Source organism: Salvelinus fontinalis, chromosome 6 (assembly GCF_029448725.1).
Source record: "Salvelinus fontinalis isolate EN_2023a chromosome 6, ASM2944872v1, whole genome shotgun sequence".
NCBI classification, from domain to species: Eukaryota; Metazoa; Chordata; class Actinopteri; order Salmoniformes; family Salmonidae; genus Salvelinus; species Salvelinus fontinalis.
This window is the reverse complement of record NC_074670.1, coordinates 17,184,968-17,202,923: the sequence shown is the minus strand read 5'-3', so window position 1 is coordinate 17,202,923 and position 17,956 is coordinate 17,184,968. Positions and strand designations below refer to the sequence as shown.

Below are 17,956 nucleotides of genomic sequence, written 5' to 3'. Positions count from 1 at the left end.
AGAGAAAAGTAATAACAATCTATTTCCATGGATAGACAATATTCATTCATGGCGTAGTCGGGCAGTTGACATTTCGTTTTTTTAGTGGGTTTTCTCTTTTTTCTCTGGGGTATTTTGATCGAGACAAGAATACTGAATTCGGCCTTTGATATGGTAATATCGTCAGAGATTCATTATTGTATCTCGCTTCTTAGTACAACACAATTACCCTGTCCCTGTATCAGTGGTGAAGAGGAACCTCTACCTACCTACAGCTCCTCATTGTCTCGTTCTTCTCTCCACAGTCTCTGGAGCAAAGGCTGCACAGCACCAACCACTCGTTGCAAGCCACGCCCAACAGCACCATCCATAGCCTGGCCCCTGCCACCCACGCCCCATTGGTGGACCTGTGGGGGGCGGGCCAGACAGGATCCTATCACACTGATATTGGAGGCTACAACATAGGCGTGGCAGCGGTGGTGGAGGCAGCTCTGAATGTTCCGTCTGGGGATGAGGGGGCAGGGACAGAACATTCCCCTCTGCTGGAGCAGCATGAGGAGGAAGATGAACTGAAGGTGAGCTCATATCAGGTCACAGGGTTATCAGGGCCCAGTTTTTCAAAGTTATCTGGACTTCGCCTATCGGATAGGATTAAATGCATAGAAATAAAATTAATAGAACGGAAGTCCACATTCAAGACAATGATTCATTCATTCTATTCATTATATTTCTATGCATTTAATCCAGATCGATGATTTTTGAAAACTGCAGAGAAGTATATCCTTGATGTTTTAATATACAGTACCAGTCAAAAGTTTGGACACACCTACTCATTCCAGGGGTTTTCTTTATTTGTACTATTTTCTACATTGTAGAATAATAGTGAAGACATCAAAATTATGAAATAACACATATGGTATCATTAAGTAACCAAAAAAGTATTAAACAAATCAAAATATATTTTATATTTGTCACGCGCTGACCTTAGAGAGCCTTTTTTATTCTCTATTTGGTTAGGTCAGGGTGTGACTTGGGTGGGCAAATCTATGTTTCTATTTCTTTGTTGGCCTAGTATGGTTCCCAATCAGAGGCAGCTGTTTATCGTTGTCTCTGATTGGGGATCATACTTAGGGAGCCCTTTTTCCCACCTTCAGTTGTGGGATCTTGTTTGTGTGTCGTTGCTTTCTGCACTGCACATAGCTTTACGTTCATTTTTGTATTTTGTTGTTTTTCGGTGTCATTTTTAATAAAGAAAAATGTACGCCTACCACGCTGCACCTTGGTCTTCATCTAACGACGGACGTAACAGAAGATCCCACCACCAAAGGACCAAGCAGCGTGGCCAGGAGGAGCAGGGATCCTGGGCCCGGGAGAAGAGTGAGTGAAGGACATCATGGACATGGGAGGAGGTTATGGCAGGGGACAAGACCCTGCCATGGAAGCAGGCGGAGGCAGCGAGAGAGGAACGGCGACAAAACCAGGAATCAAGGAAATGACGGAAGCCCGAGAGGCAGCCTCAAAAACATTTTTTTGGGGGGGAACATGGGGTGGCGAGTGGAGCAAAGGTGGGAACAAGAACCAACTCCCTGTAATTACGATGAGGAGTTGGTCACGGTTCAGATACCATGTTTTCCGGTTCTGCGCACCCTTAGCCCGGTGCATTCTGTGCCTGCTTTCCGCACGTGTCGGGCTAAAGTGAGCATCCAGCCAGGACGGGTTGTGCCGGCTCAGCGCTCCTGGTCTCCAGTACGCCTCCTCGGTCCAGGATATCCTGCGCCGGCTCTACGCACTGTGTCGCCATTGCACCTTCACAGCCCAGTGCGTCCTGTGCCAGCGCCCCGCACTTGCCAGGCTAAAGTGAGCATCCAGCCAGGACGGGTTGTGCCAGCTCTACGCTCCAGACCTCCAGTGCGCCTCCACGGCCCAGTATATCCTGCGCCAGCTCTATGCAGGGTATCTCCAATGCGCCTGCACAGCCCAGTGCGTCCTGTGTCAGTGCTCCGCACTTGCCGGGCTAAAGTGAGCATCCAGCCAGGACGGGTTGTGCCAGCTCTACGCTCCAGACCTCCAGTGCGCCTCCCCGGTCCAGTACATCCTGTGCCAGCTCCATGCACCCGGCCTCCAGTGCGTGTCTCCAGCCTAGTACGTCCTGTGCCTGCTCCACGCACAAAGCCTCCAGTGGTGATCCATGGCCCGAAGCCTCCAGTGATGATCCATGGCACGAAGCCTCCAGTGATGATCCATGGCCCGAAGCCTCCAGTGATGATCCATGGCCCGGAGCTTGCAGTGATGATCCATGGCACGAAGCCTGCAGTGATGATCCATGGCACGAAGCCAATAGTGATGATACGCAGTCCTGAGTCTCCAGCTACGGTCTGCAGTCCAGAGTCTCCAGCAATGGTCTGCAGTCCAGAGTCTACAGCAACAGTCTGCAGTCCAGAGCCGCCTGCGAGGGTTCCCAGTCCAGAGCCGCCTGCGAGGGTTCCCAGTCCGGAGCCTCCAGCGACGGTCCCCAGTCCGGCGCCTCCAGCGACGGTCAGCAGTCCGGAGCCTCCAGTGACGGTCCCCAGTCCGGAGCCTGCAGTGACGGTCCACAGTCCGGGGCCTCCAGCGACGGTCCCCAGTCCGGGGCCTCCAGCGACGGTCCCCAGTCCGGAGCCTCCAGCGAGGGCGCCCAGGCCGGAGTGGTTCGTTTCCTCCAGCAGTGATCTACGGTCCGGGTCCGCGACGACGATCTACGGTCCGGAGTCCGCGACAACGATCTATGGTCCGGAGTCCCCGGCAGCGATCCCCGCACCAGAGGCGCCACCGAAGTGGGGGGAGCCTCAAGGGGGGGGGGGGGGGGGGGGGGGGGGGGACTGTCACGCCCTGACCTTAGAGAACCTTTTTTTATTCTCTATTTGGTTAGGTCAGGGTGTGACTTGGGTGGGCAAGTCTATGTTTCTATTTCTTTGTTGGCCTAGTATGGTTCCCAATCAGAGGCAGCTGTTTATCGTTGTCTCTGATTGGGGATCATACTTAGGCAGCCCTTTTACCCACCTTCAGTTGTGGGATCTTGTTTGTGTGTCGTTGCTTTCTGCACTGCATATAGCTTTATGTTCGTTTTTGTATTTTGTTGTTTTTCTGTGTCATTTTTAATAAAGAAAAATGTACGCCTACCACGCTGCACCTTGGTCTTCATCTAACGACGGACGTAACAATTTCAGATTTCAATTTCAGATTCTTCAAAGTAGCCACCTTTTGTCTTGATGACAGCTTTGCACACTCTTGGCATTCTCTCACCAGCTTCATGAGGTAGTCACCTGGAACGCGTTTCAATTAACAGGTGTGCCTTGTTAAAAGTTCATTTGTGGAAATTCCTTCTTAACCTTTCACGGGCCTCTACCCCGGGGGTCCGGGAGCCCCCCCCCCCCCCCCCCCCCCCCCACACTGATTAGCATCGCTAGCATAGCGTCACATTTAACCTCTACCGAGTACCTAACCCGGATTCGGGAGCACCCCCCACCCCCCCACACTGATTAGCATCGCTAGCATAGCGTCACAATTAAATAGTAGCATCTAAATATCATTAAATCACAAGTCCAAGACACCCAATGAAAGACACAGATCTTGTGAATAAAGCCACCATTTCAGATTTTTTAAATGTTTTACAGGGAAGACACAATATGTAAATCTATTAGCTAAACACGTTAGCAAAAATCACAATTTTTCTTTGTCCACCATTTTCTCTCAACACCAGTAGCTATCACCAATTCGGCTAAACTAAGATATTGATAGCCACTAACCAAGAAAAAACCTCATCAGATGACAGTCTGATAACATATTTATGGTATAGGATAGGTTTTGTTAGAAAAATGTGCATATTTCAGGTAGAAATCATAGTTTACAATTGCACCCACCGTCACAACTAGACTAGAATAAATACATAGAGCAACGTGTATTACCTAATTACTAATCATCAAACATTTCGTAAAAATACACAGCATACACTAATCGAAAGACACAGATCCTGTGAATACAGACAATATTTCAGATTTTCTAAGTGTCTTACAGCGAAAACACAATAAATCGTTATATTAGCATACCACATGTGCAAACATTACCAGAGCATTGATTCTAGCCAAAGAGAGCGATAACGTAATCATCGCCAAAATATATTAATTTTTTCACTAACCTTCTCAGAATTCTTCAGATGACACTCCTGTAACATCATATTACAACATACATAGAGAGTTTGTTCGAAAATGTGCATATTTAGCCACCAAAATCATGGTTAGACAATGACAAAAGTAGCTCAGCTGGTCAGAAAATGTCCTGCACCATATTAGACAGTGATCTAGTCTTATACATAAATACTCATAAACTTGACTAAAAAATACAGGGTGGACAGCGATTGTTAGACAATTTAATTTTTAATACAATCGCGGAATTACATTTTTTAAATTATCCTTACTTTTCAATACAGGTTGCGCCAAGTGAAGCTATAGCAAACAAGATGGCGGCATAAACGTTTAACATTTATCGACAGAAACACGATTTATCATCATAAATTGTTCTTACTATGAGCTGTTCTCCCATCAGAATCTTGGACAATGAATCCTTTCTTGGGTCTAATCGTCTTTTGGTCGAAAGATGTCCACTTGTCCGTCGAAATGCCCACTAACGTACGACCGGGACCCCGAAACGTGCCCGGAGCTTCAAAGTCTATTACAAAGCAATGCCTCAAAATCGCACTAAACGGATATAAATTGCTATAAAACGGTTTAAATTAACTACATTATGATGTTTCTAACACCTATAACAAGTAACACCTAAAAAGATGACCGACGCTATATTACTGGCTAAACCAATGCTTGGAAAAAGGCCAGTCAGATATCCTTCTCGCGTTGAGCGCAGTGTCCAAAGGAAGGCTACTTCCGGTATTTTGCCATTTATAGAGCCAATGATTGCGCAATCAACTCCATTCAAATTGTCACCACTTACTGACACCTAGAGGAAGGCGTGGGCAGTGTTTGTATCTCATAGGATTAACAGAGACTTTTAAAACTGATCTGGAACCAGAGGCCAAGATGTCTAAATCTCACACACTGGGAGGAAAAGTGCTGTAGAATGAGTTCTGTTTCACTCAGAGACATAATTCAAACGGCTATAGAAACTAGAGAGTGTTTTCTATCCAATAATAACAATAATATGCATATTGTACGAGCAAGAATTGAGTACTAGGCAGTTTACTCCGTAGAGACAATTATGCTAATTTGAAACAGCACCCCCTACAGTTGCAAGAAGTTAATGCATTTGAGCCAATCAGTTGTGTTGTGACAAGGTAGGGTGGGTATACAGAAGATAGCCCTATCTGGTAAAAGGCCAAGTCCATATTATGGAGAGAAAAGATCAAATAAGCAAAAAGAAATTACAGTCAATCATTCCTATAAATATGGTGAGTCAATTCGGAAAATTTCAAGAAATTTGAAAGTTTCATCAAGTGCAGCCGCAAAAACCATAAAGCGCTATGATGAAATTGGCTCTCACGAGGACCGCCACAGGAAAGCAAGACTCAGAGTTACCTCTGCTGCAGAGGATAAGTTCATTAGAGTTACCAGCATCAGAAATTGCATCCCAAATAAATGCTTCACAGAGTTCAAGTAACAGACACATCTCAACATCAACTGTTCAGAGAAGATTCCGTGAATCAGGCCTTCATGGTTGAATTGTTGAGATTCGAAAAAAACAATACTGAAGGACACCAATAATAAGAAGAGACTTGCTTGTGCCAAGAAACAAGAGCAATGGACATTAGACCAGTGGAAATCTGTCCTTTTGGTCTGATGAGTCCAAATTTTAGATTCCAACCGTGTCTTTGTGAGACGCAGAGTAGTTGAACGGATGATCTCCGCATGTGTGGTTCCCACCGTGAAGCATGGAGGCAGAGGTGTGATGGTATGCTTTGCTGGTGGCACTGTCAGTGATTTATTTAGAATCCAAGGCACACTTAACCAGCATGGCTAACACAGCATTCTGCAGCAACACGCCATCCCATCTAGTTTGCGCTTAGTGGGACTATCATTTGTTTTTCAACAGGACAATGACCCAACACACTTCCAGGCTGTGTAAGTGCTATTTGACCAAAAATGAGAGTGATGGAGATGACCTGGCCTCCACAATCACCAAAGCTCAACCCAATTGTCACGATCCGAATGAGTGGACCAAGGCGCAGCGTGGAAAAAAGACATCTTCTTTTAATGAAGAAAAACAAACACTTACTAAACGAACAAAAAACAAACGATCGTGAAGCTAAAACGAACTAAGTGCACATATGCAACATAGAAAATTACCCACAATCACCTAAAGCCTATGGCTGCCTTAAATATGGCTCCCAATCAGAGACAACAATAAACAGCTGTCTCTGATTGAGAACCAAACCAGGCAACCATACTTTCCTAAACCTCTCTACTGAACACTACCCCATACCTACTACAAAACCCCCTAAACAATACACACACCATAAACTAGACAAAACACACAAACGTCCCATGTCACACCCTGACCTAACTAAACTAATAAAGAAAATCAATATAACAGAGGCCAGGGTGTGACACCAATTGAGATGGTTTGGGATGAGTTGGACCACAGAGTAAAGGAAGAGCAGCCAACAAGTGCTCAGCATATCTGGGTGCTCCTTCAAGACTGTTGAAAAAGCATTCCAGGTGAAGCTGGTTGAAAGAATGCCAAGAGTGTGCAAAGCTGTCATCAAGGCAAAGGGTGGCTACTTTGAAGAATCTAAAATCTAAAATCTATCTACACATTTTTGGTAACTACATGATTCCATACGTGTTATTTCATAGTTTTAATGTCTTCACTATTATTCTACAATGTAAAATGTAGAAAAACCATTGAATGAGTAGGTGTGTCCAAACTTTTGACTGGTACTATATGACAGAGAAACATTTCCATCTGAACTCGTGAATAAACCCTTGCTTTCTCCTCTCCATGGTCAGAGAATCATGCAGTATCTGCTATATTCTAAACATTTCTATCTGAATGTTCTGTAAGTGTCACCCCCTGACCAAGCCCCTGCTCTGTCCCCTGAACAGGACGAGGAGGTGACACTCTGCATGGAGCCGGAGTCCGCCACTCTAACACAGAGAGATGAAGCCATCACCTCCGGGGGCAGTAGTCCTGGGCAACGTAGTCCGGGGCGCAGTAGTCCAGGGCGCAGTAGTCTGGGGCAACCAGCACAGCAAATCACAGAGCGGAAGGCCTCTGATGTCAGCTGTGGAGGCATCCAGATTCTGGAGGAGAAGGAAGAGAAGCAAGGGTCTGCTGTTGCTGCCATGGCAACCAACTGATTGACAGATTGCCCTGAGAAACGTGACAGACTGACCCTCAGCGTCAGAAATGACTGATCCTAATAATGAAATATTTATCAATAAATCTGTTCCTTTTCAGGTATCAAACACATTTTTGATGGGATATAAACTCGTGACCACTGAAGAGCAGAGGAGGAAGATTTGGAAACAGACTCACGCAGTGACAACAGCTGGTTCAACTGACAACTTTTTTTTGGAAGCCTTACATTCCTAGAGAGAAGGAGGAGGGAGGGATGAATAGAGGGCGGGAAAAAAGACTGAGCGAGAAAAAGGAGGTATGAGGGGATGATATAAAGAAGAGGAGCAGCTGAGATAGAGACATTTGTATCAGGAAAAGGAAACGGAGGAGGAGGGAATTGAAACATGCATGCTTTTTAAACAAATGACTTTATCCAGTCCAGCGTCAAATATGATAATGATCATTAAATCTATAGTAATAAAAGATTATCATGACAACAATGATTTTCTAACAAAGCAAAAAATCATGACAACACAAAAATCTATGAATAAGTGAATGATAAAAGAATATATATCAAAATCACTGTTTTACAACACTATCTCTCCATTGGAGAACTACTCTGTTTACAGCTTACACTCAACACATCAAGTAGAATAATATCAACCCCAACTTGAAGAACAGAAACACTCACATGTTATACCCTCTCCTCTTATGTCATTCACATCTAGCATCCACAACACTCATAGAACTAACTGCATGAATACAGAGCAACTTTAGTAGGTTGGGTTCATCATAACCCTCTAAAAATTACACCTATTCAATTATCCACAAAAACGAATTCAATCCAAATTAGCTCTCTGCAACCTAACCACTGCAGTGAAATCTACTTGAACCCTCCTAACACAGTGAGAAAGACAACAACGTTACTGTGTTGCTGTGTTCCCCAGATGTCCAAGGCACATAAAGGCTGCAGGCCTGTCCTGTCGGCCACACACACAGCACTGCACAGTTAAAGGAATGTACTGTACAGTAAGATAGTGTGCTTCCTACTCTGTCTTTCCGTATGTTTCTTCAGAATACTATGGAGTACCTGTCCTATGTTGAACTGTATAGACTTTGCACTGAACCTAGGACACGGCTGGTGCTGGGCCAGAGAAGACTCAGGGCATGGAGCTCCTTGTAGTCTGCTTGACTGTGCATCATGACTGACAGGTCCGTGTCATGGAGTGAACGGTGAAGAGACAGAGCTGCAGTAGTGAATCGCTTTTCACTGATGCAATCCAACAGATCAGAGGCTGCCTTTGGACTCTGTCACACGTCAATGTCCTTGATTACTGTTCAGAAAGAGCTCTTAGCATCACCAAGAACCAAAACAGAACCACTAGACGAGATGGATTCTGAGCTGTTGTTCCAGGTTCCAAACTAGAGATGGCTGGAGGAAGAGGGAGTACTCTGGAGTGTTTTGGTACCAACAGAAAGAGGATTTAGATTGAGATGTGCTTCTGTTTTAACCCAGATTGTTGTTTTGATGTCAGCTCTTGGGGACAATACCAAGCTTTTCTTTGTGGAGAAAAGATGAGGAGCAAATGTTTCTCTCAAAGGTGTAGGTTAGAGCTGTTTGAATTGGGTACTGATTCTTAGAAGAGCAAAAACACATCTTCAAAATTGTAACTAATTAGTGAGGAGCCAAACACAGGTCTCCTAAACGGCTTGTGGCCACTACTGTCATATAGATGTAAATACTAATGAGAGAGGATATGAACCATCTCTCTCAGTCCCCACTGCAACAGTTTCTTTATTTTTCTACAAGTCTCAGTCCCAGCTCTTTCCTTTGGGAATCTTCCTGAGCTCCCAAATTAAGCTTATTGTGTTTAAATTTGTTTCTATCACCACACAAGTAAAAGGAAAAGGATAGTGGAATGTCAACATTGTAAATAGTGTGATCATTAAAATATTGGATATCGGAATACTGTTGTAAAATAATGCAAAGGACCTAATTTGACTGGGTCTAAGGAGAACATTGAAGTCAATCAGGGAATATAACTGAACAGTAGAACCAAACACTAGAACCGAATAGAACCGGTATCTTCCTGCTCATGGTGACTACAGCGGTGGAGCAAAACTCTGCCTGAGTCGAGTGTGACGTTTGAGTTAGCGTGTGTATTTCCTGAAGAGGAAAGTGCGTATCCCAGTGGAGGAATGGTAGTGAAGTTCAGAGACATGATAGAATAGTGGAATTTTGGAGATACTGGTCTGGAATATCTGTGCATGTGTCACTAATAAAAACAACCACAATATCAATGTATTATTATTATTAGTATTCTTATTAATATTATTCTAATTAATATTATTATTCTTATTAATATTACTATTATTTGACAGAGAACAACCTTCTCCTTTCACTCTGATTGTGTGAAAAAATAATTAAGATATAAAAAAGGTTTATTGACTTGAATTCATTAATTTATTGATTGATTATTTATGCAATGTTGGGACAATGTTTATTTTTCTACTGAATGATTGACACCTCCTCCAGTATAAGACAGAATATGTGTGGTTGATGTAGAGCAGTTTCGTGTTGGTTGGGGCTCTCTCTGATCGAACAAACAGACAGTGAAAACTTCTGGAGGGCTAGATTGTGGCCACAATTAATTGTAATCAGTTGTGTTAAAGCTGGGCTGGAATAAAACCCTGCACACACTGACTGCATCCCTCCAGGACAAGGGTTAGGGTTAAGGTTACCCACCCCCTCCCTGGAGCTGTCCATCATGAAACACACAATGATGTCATTTATATAGTCATAACCAGTCATGAAGATTCATGTCACAGCTGCCATGATCACCCAGGCAATGACAACACAATCTCAACCATACAACTTCCTTTAGTCTACTAGTCATAAGTGTCCATCAGCTGTCATGACACATATGACGCGTCTGCAAGACAAGATGCATATTGGTGTTAGAACTAACCAAGGCTAGGAGTCTATCCTGACCACGTGACCTGACCAGGATAGACTCAGCGACCCTACTTCTAACAGATGGTTCTGGTGAGCTGCTACCTTGTGGTATTTTTCAGTTTGTGTTATGCATTAGCCTTCACCTGTCTGTCTCAGACTGGCTCTGAGAGCTACAACCTACAGGATGTCTTTACCCAACCACTCTTATTCATTCATTTATTTAATGATTATTTGGGGGGAGGAATAACATGACAGCCTGTACATAGTTTATTATTTATTGTAGGTAAGTCTTTTTGAAGCAGTATTGTTCTGTGTGTTGTCCTTGGGACTTTCTGTAGTGATAGACCTTTGACCCCAGAGAGATTGTTCTGCTTCATTGAAAGCACAAACATGGACCCAGAGAATGATACTACTTCAACAAAGATATTTTATAGATTCTTTTGACGATTAAGAACTTAATGAATTAATAAACTAATAACAAGAAGCCAAATGTATTTACTTGATGTTCCTGTTTATCGATTGTCTTTGTTGATTGATTGACTGATTGATTTCCAGTTGATTTCTTATTATGTATGATTCTACTGCCATCTTTCAATACGTAACTTTTTGCCTTTCTACCCCTTGCTTTCTCTTTCTACCTGTTCTGTATATTTGTCTCTCTGTTTGTCTGTCTGTCTGTCCATGTAGTTGTCTGATTTCTTGTTGGAAGAATCACTGCCTGAAAAGATTGTTTAAAAAATCTGACAGATTGACCATATTTGAGGCAAACAGACATTTCAACAAAATGATGTGGTAATTTGGAACTGTGTGGCACAGAACCCTGAGGTAAATACACTTGTATACAATTGGCTTGATTGAATGTTTTAATTTGAGATGATCAATGTAAACTGGCAATACCAGTGTATTAAAGCCCATACCTATGCATGCTTATGGGAAGGTTGTGACGGGATGGTTCTTCCATGTGGTCTCCCCTCCCTTCCTCCTCGGCCGTAAACCTATATCTTTCTCTCTTCCTCCCCCTCTCTCTTTCCCCTGCATGAGCGAACACCCTCTTCCATCCCTTTCTCCTCTACTCCATTCTCTTTCTTCTCCCCTTCCTCCCCTCCTCCCCTCTCTCCAAATAAAATAAAAACGGTGGAGAAAGAGCAAATAAACACACAAAGAGAATCCTGATGTGTCTGTGTGTGGACGTCTTTGAACAGTGAGAACGGACATTGTTTTTTATGTTGTGAGGATGAGGAACGTCACCGAAAGCGTGCTTTTCTTTATGGTCAGTGAACACGGAGATGCAAAGCCTGCTGGGGCTTTGTGACGCAGTTCTTCTATCATGTTTCCATTCCCTTCCTGTCAACCCCAAACACACATTCTAGGTGTCTTTCATCTTGAATACATGACCATGCATCCATCCTTCCTGCCTTCCTTCATGTATGGTAGTGTAGAAACGTTGCTGGTAGACATCAGGGATTACTTAAAGGATGGATAAGTACTCATATAGGGCCCCAGCCTGGTAGCCAGTTCTGTTTCTTGTTCAGCCAACTTCTTTGTCAAAGCCATGCCAAACATGACAACCACAGAAACAGCAGAAAGCGTCCTGCTGGGGACTGGCAACTATGGTTGAAGCCTACAGTTAAACCTCCCTGTCTGTCTGCCGTTGTCAGCCATTATGATGTCAGGAGAATGTTAATGTCAAACAAATTGAGACTGAAATACACTGTTGACCTTCTCAGCTGGAAGTGTTTATATGTCCACAGCCTTTTTAAAGACAAACTTTTACCAGACTGTAGTGAACAGTGCATCTCTGGTATTATGCTGGAGCTGATTATTGCCATGCTCCAAGTTCAATGAAATGTTACTGAAAACATTTAAATATTTATTGTATTCCATAAGAATAGTAAATAGGCATCCATATGAACAATTTCAATATTTACTTTACAGTGGTTACAGTAATAATTTAAAGCCTGTCTATTCATTAATCAGTAAACGTTCAATCGATTTGATCAAATATAAATCAGTCCATTGACAGACATTGTCATGATTAATGATGTGATTTCATTATCTAACATTTCATTGCTGTCATATACAGTGTCATAAAGATACATGGAATTCAGTGATACAGACATACAGTACCATGTAGCTACAAACACATTCATACATTCAACAATACCGGGACAAGGAGACCAACCATGATAGGTACAGATGAAGAACGTAGAACATCTGTCCATTTTTGTAGTTTTAAAGACACGGAGAAAAACCTGAGAAACTGAAATAGTGAAAAAGAAGTTTGTCTTGAGTAGAAAAAAATCCTTCCATAACTGCTGAGATCAGGAAAGAGACTATCATCTTACAAAAAGTATTATTAGCTACCAGAAATTCCAGAACTACAAGTGCCAGAAGCACTGTGTGCACCTGTTCTTCCTGCTCTCTGTAAGCTGAACATCTGCAGAGCCTCGAATGAGCCTGCACAGAACTCCAATACCCAGGATGCTCCTTGTTACGCTCTCCTTGAAACGCTCACTGAATGAGGTAAGTGGACTGAGGCCAGAGAGGAGAAAGTCTTCATTTAAGAAACAGAATCCACAGAATTCCCTGTCGCCATCTAAATTGGCTCTTCAGAATCTTCGCTCTCCCTCTCTCCATCCGTCTCCGGCACGGTAGGAAGGGATGACACAATGAAGATACGAGTGGAGGTGGAGTGTGGTGAGGTGGGGGAGGAAGGCTCCTGAGGGGGACAGTCTGTCCCTCGGCTGTTGGGGGTGGAGGTATCACACTCTGCACCTGCACTGGAGCCACCTGCTCCTCCTGCGTTCCCCCTGGGTTCCTCCTTAGCCTCATCCATGTCACCCTCTCCCTCTGTCCCAACCACCTCATCCTTACACCTTACCACCTCTCCCTCCCTCACCTCTCCCTCCCTCTTTCCTCCATCTCCCTCCCCCTTTTCTTCCTTAACCTCCCACTTAAACCCATCGCTCCCCTCCTTCCTACTACACCCTCCCTCCCTCTTCCCCCCCTCACCCCATAGCTCCCTCTCCCTGGTGGGGGAGGAGGGGGTGGAGGGGGGAGCCACGTGCTTCTTGGCTTTACGATTGGCATCTCTGAAACTGGCCAGAGGGGGGCGCAATCTTACCCCACTACGGGTGGAGCCCTCAATGGCCTTCTGCAACTGTGAGAGGTAAGAGAGAGGGAGAGATAGAGAGGGAAAGATTAAAGGGGAGAGATAAATATAGAGGGGGAGAAGAGAAAGGGAGGGAGGGAGAAGGGGAGAGAGAGAAATAAAGAAAGAGGAGAGGGAAATAGAGATTGAGATGGAGGGTGAGAGAGGAAGGGAAAAGGAGTGAATAGAAGTGGTTAACATAGCGTGTCATAACACAAGCAAAGCATGTTAATACAGGTTTACTGTGACGCTGTGATAAGTCAGAGACGAACACCGTTGATAGTGTAATAGTGTGACTCACTATTCGAGTACAACAGAACAGAACAGCAAAGCAACAGCCAACTGAACAGGCTCCATGTATTTTTATGTGTATTTATTATGGATCCTCATTTGTTCCTGCCAAGGCAGCAGCTACTCTTCCTGAGGTCCAAACAAGATTAAGGTGATTATATCACTAAAAAAATGTAACAGTACATCATACAACACATTACTACACCACTACATATCTACAATACAAAATGTATAATTTTACAATGTACATGTGTGTAAACTGTGTGTGTTAGCGTGTGTATGTGCGTATGCGTATGTGTGTCTCTTCACAGTCCACGTTGTTCCTTATGTAGTATTGTGTGTTTCCCAGAGTCTGTTCTGGACTTGGGGACTGTGAAGAGACCCCTGGTGGCATGGCTTGTGGGCTATGCATGGGTGTCTGAGCTGTGTGCTCGTTGTTTGAACAGACAGCTCAGTGCTTGCAACACGTCAATACCTCTCACAAAGACATGTAGTGATCCAGTCAAACTCTCCTCTACTTTGAACCAGGAGAGATTGACATGCATGTTAATGATGTTAGCTCTCCATGTACATTTAAGGGCCAGCCGTGCTGCTCTGTTCTGGGCCAAATGTAATTTACATATATTCTTCTTTGTGGCACTTGACCATATGACTGGACAGTAGTCCAGGTGTGACAAAACTAGTAGGACTTGTTTTGTTGATAGCGATGTCAAGAAAGCAGATCTTAGCTAGCGTTGCATCAATATGTTTTGACCATGACAGTTTACAATCCATGGTTAATCCAAGCCGTTTAGTCTCCTCAACTTGCTCAATTTCCACATTATTAAATTAAATATTTAGTTGAGGTTTAGGATTTAGTGGATGATTTGTACCAAATACAATGCTTTTAGTTTTTTAAATATTTAGGACTTTTAGGACACCCATTTTAAAACTGACTGCTGCTCTTTGTTAAGAGTTGCAGTGAGTTCACTTGCTGTGGTAGTTGATGTGTTTAATGTTGAGTCATTAGCATACATAGACACACAGGCTTTACTCAGAGCCAGTGGCAAGACATTAGTAAAGATGGAAAAAAGTAAGGCGCCTAGACAGCTGCCTTGGGGAATGCCCGACGATACCTGGATTATCGTGGAGAGGCTTCCATTAAAGAACACCCTCTGTTTTCTCTTAGACAAGTACAGTGCCATGAAAAAGTATTTGTCCCCTTTTCTCTACTTTTGTATATTTTTGATACTGAATGTTATGAGGTTTTGGTTGAAGATCTGAACAACATTCAGTATAAAAAAATATGCAAAATATAGAAAATCAGAAACGGGGCAAATACTTTTTCACGGCACTGTAACTCTCGATCCATGATATACAGTGGCAAGAAAAAGTATGTGAACCATTTGGAATTACCTGGATTTCTTCATAAATTGGTCATTAAATTTGATCTGATCTTCATCTAAGTCACAGCAATAGACAAACATAGTGTGCTTAAATAACACACAAATTATTGTATTTTTCTTGTCTATATTGAATACATCATTTAAACATTCACAGTGTAGGTTGGAAATAGTATGTGAACCCCTAGGCTAATAACTTCTTCAAAAGCTAATTGGAGTCAGGTGTCAGCTAAGCTTGAGTCCAATCAATGAGATGAGATTGGAGATGTTGGTTAGAGCTGCCTTGCCCTATAAAAACACTCACAAAATTTGAGTTTGCTATTCACAAAAAGCATTGGCTGATGTGAACCATACCTTGAACAAAAGATATCTCAGAAGACCTAAGATTAAGAATTGTTGACTTGCATAAAGCTGGAAACGGTTACAAAAGTATCTCTAAAAGCCTTGATGTTCATCAGTCCACTGTAAGACAAACTGTCTATAAATTGAGAAAGTTCAGCACTGTTGCTACTCTCCCTAGGAGTGGCCGTCCTGCAAAGATGACTGCAAGAGCCCAGCGCAGAATGCTCAATGAGAATCCTAGAGTGTCAGCTAAATACTTTCAGAAATCTCTGGAACATGCTAACATCTCTGTTGACGAGTCTACAATATGTAAAACACTAAACGAGAATGGTGTTCATGGGAGGACACCATGGAAGAAGCCACTGCTGTAAAAAAAGTCTGAAGTCTGAAGTCTGAAGTTTGCCAAACTGCACCTGGATGTTCCACAGTGCTACTGGCAAAATATTCTGTGGACAGATGAAATTACAGTTGAGTTGTTTGGAAGGAACACACAACACTATGTGTGGAGAGAAAAAAGCACAGCACACCAACATCAAAACCTCATCCCAACTGTAAAGTATGGTGGAGGGAGCATCATCGTTTAAATCAAGACATTTCGCAGGAGAATGTTAGGCTATCTGTCCGCCAATTGAAGCTCACAGAAGTTGGGTGATGCAATGGGTGATGTATTATTTCTTACACTGTTACCCCAGGAAATCTTAAGTCGTATTACTTACAGCTGGGAGGAACTATTGGATATACAGTAAGAGCAACGTCAACTTATCAACATTATGACAGGAATACGACTTTCCCGAAGCGGATCCTCTGTTTGATCCACAATCCAGGACAATGGATTGGATCACAGCAGGTGACCCAAAACAACGGCGCCGCAGAAGGGGCAGACGGAGCGGTCTTCCGGTCAGGCTCCGTAGACGGGCACATCGCCCACTGCTCCCAAGTATACTACTTGCCAATGTCCAGTCTCTTGACAACAAGGTAGACGAAATCCGAGCAAGGGTTGCCTTCCAGAGAGACATCAGAGATTGCAACATTCTCTGCTTCACGGAAACATGGCTCACTCGGGATACGTTATCAGAGTCGGTACAGCCACCTGGTTTCTTCACGAAACAAACATCTCTCTGGTAAGAAGGAAGAAGGGTGGGGGTGTATGCCTTATGATTAACGAGTCGTGGTGTGATCATAACAACATACAGGAACTCAAGCCCTTTTGTTCACCTGACCTAGAATTCCTTACAATCAAATGCCAACCGCATTATCTACCAAGAGAATTATCTTTGATTATAATCACAGTCATGTATATCCCCCCCAAGCAGACACCTCACCCCAAGCAGACACCATTGGACTCTATGTAAACTGGAAACCACATATCCTGAGGCTGCATTTATTGTAGCTGGGGATTTTAATGAGGCTAATCTGAAAACAAGGCTCCTTAAATTTGATCAGCATATCGAATGCGCAACCCGGGCAGGCAAAATCCTGGATCATTGTTACTCTAACTTCCGAGACGCATACAAAGCCCTCCCTCGCCCTCCTTTCGGCAAATCTGACCACGACTCCATTTTGTTGCTCCCAGCCTATAGACAGAAACCAAAATAGGAAACGCCCATGCTCAGGTCTTTTCAACGCTGGTCCGACCAATCTGATTCCACGCTTCAAGATTGCTTCGATCACGTGGACTGGGATATGTTCCGGATAGCGTCGAACAACAACATCGATGTATACGCTGATTCGGTGAGCGAGTTTATTAGCAAGTGCATCGGTGATGTTGTACCCATGGTGACTATTAAAACCTTCCCCAACCAGAAACCGTGGATTGATGGCAGCATTCGCTCAAAACTGAAAGCGTGAACCACTGCTTTTAATCAGGGCAAGGTGACCGGAAACATGACCGAATACAAACAGTGTAGCTATTCCTTCCGCAAGGCAATCAAACAAGCTAAGTGTCAGTATAGAGACAAAGTTGAGTCGCAATTCAACGGCTCACACGAGAGGTATGTGGCAGGGTCTACAGTCAATCACGGACTACAAAAAGAAAACCAGCCCCATCGCGGACCCCGATGTCTTGCTCCCAGACAAACTAAACAGCTTCTTTGCTCGCTTTGAGGACAATACAGTGCCACCGACACGACCCGCTACAAAAATCTGCGGGCCCTCCTTCACCGCAGCCAACGTGAGTAAAACATTTAAAAGTATTAACCCTCGCAAGGCTGCCGGCCCAGACGGCATCCCTAGCCGTGTCCTCAGAGCATGCGCAGACCAGCTGGCTGGTGTGTTTACGGAAATATTCAATCAATCCCCAGTCTGCTGTTCCCACATGCTTCAAGAGGGCCATCATTGTTCCTGTTCCCAAGAAAGCTAAGGTAACTGAGCTAAACAACTATCGCCCCATAGCACTCACTTCCGTCATCATGAAGTTCTTTGAGAGACTAGTCAAGGATCATATCACTTCCACCCTACCTGACACCCTAGACCCACTCCAATTTGTTAACCGCCCCAATAGGTCCACAGACGACGCAATCACAATCACAC

At 43.8% G+C, this 17,956-nt stretch overlaps 2 protein-coding genes across 5 annotated transcripts in view; one reads left to right on the top strand and one right to left on the bottom strand.

Moving 5' to 3' along the window:
• Positions 1–11,428, top strand: part of LOC129857200 (uncharacterized) — a 46,513-nt gene extending 35,085 nt beyond the window's left edge. For all 4 annotated transcript variants that reach the window (XM_055925222.1, XM_055925220.1, XM_055925221.1 and 1 more), the window contains 2 exons: positions 285–554; positions 7,071–11,428. In XM_055925222.1, the coding sequence (XP_055781197.1) occupies positions 285–554; positions 7,071–7,325 (525 nt within the window). In that variant the 3' untranslated portion in view covers positions 7,326–11,428. The remainder of the gene's footprint in view (positions 1–284; positions 555–7,070) is intronic.
• A 690-nt stretch (positions 11,429–12,118) lies between these two features.
• Positions 12,119–17,956, bottom strand: part of LOC129857199 (chloride channel protein 1-like) — a 49,927-nt gene continuing 44,089 nt past the window's right edge. Inside the window, exon 23 of the mRNA XM_055925218.1 lies at positions 12,119–13,421. Within this exon, the coding sequence (XP_055781193.1) occupies positions 12,858–13,421 (564 nt within the window). The 3' untranslated portion in view covers positions 12,119–12,857. The remainder of the gene's footprint in view (positions 13,422–17,956) is intronic.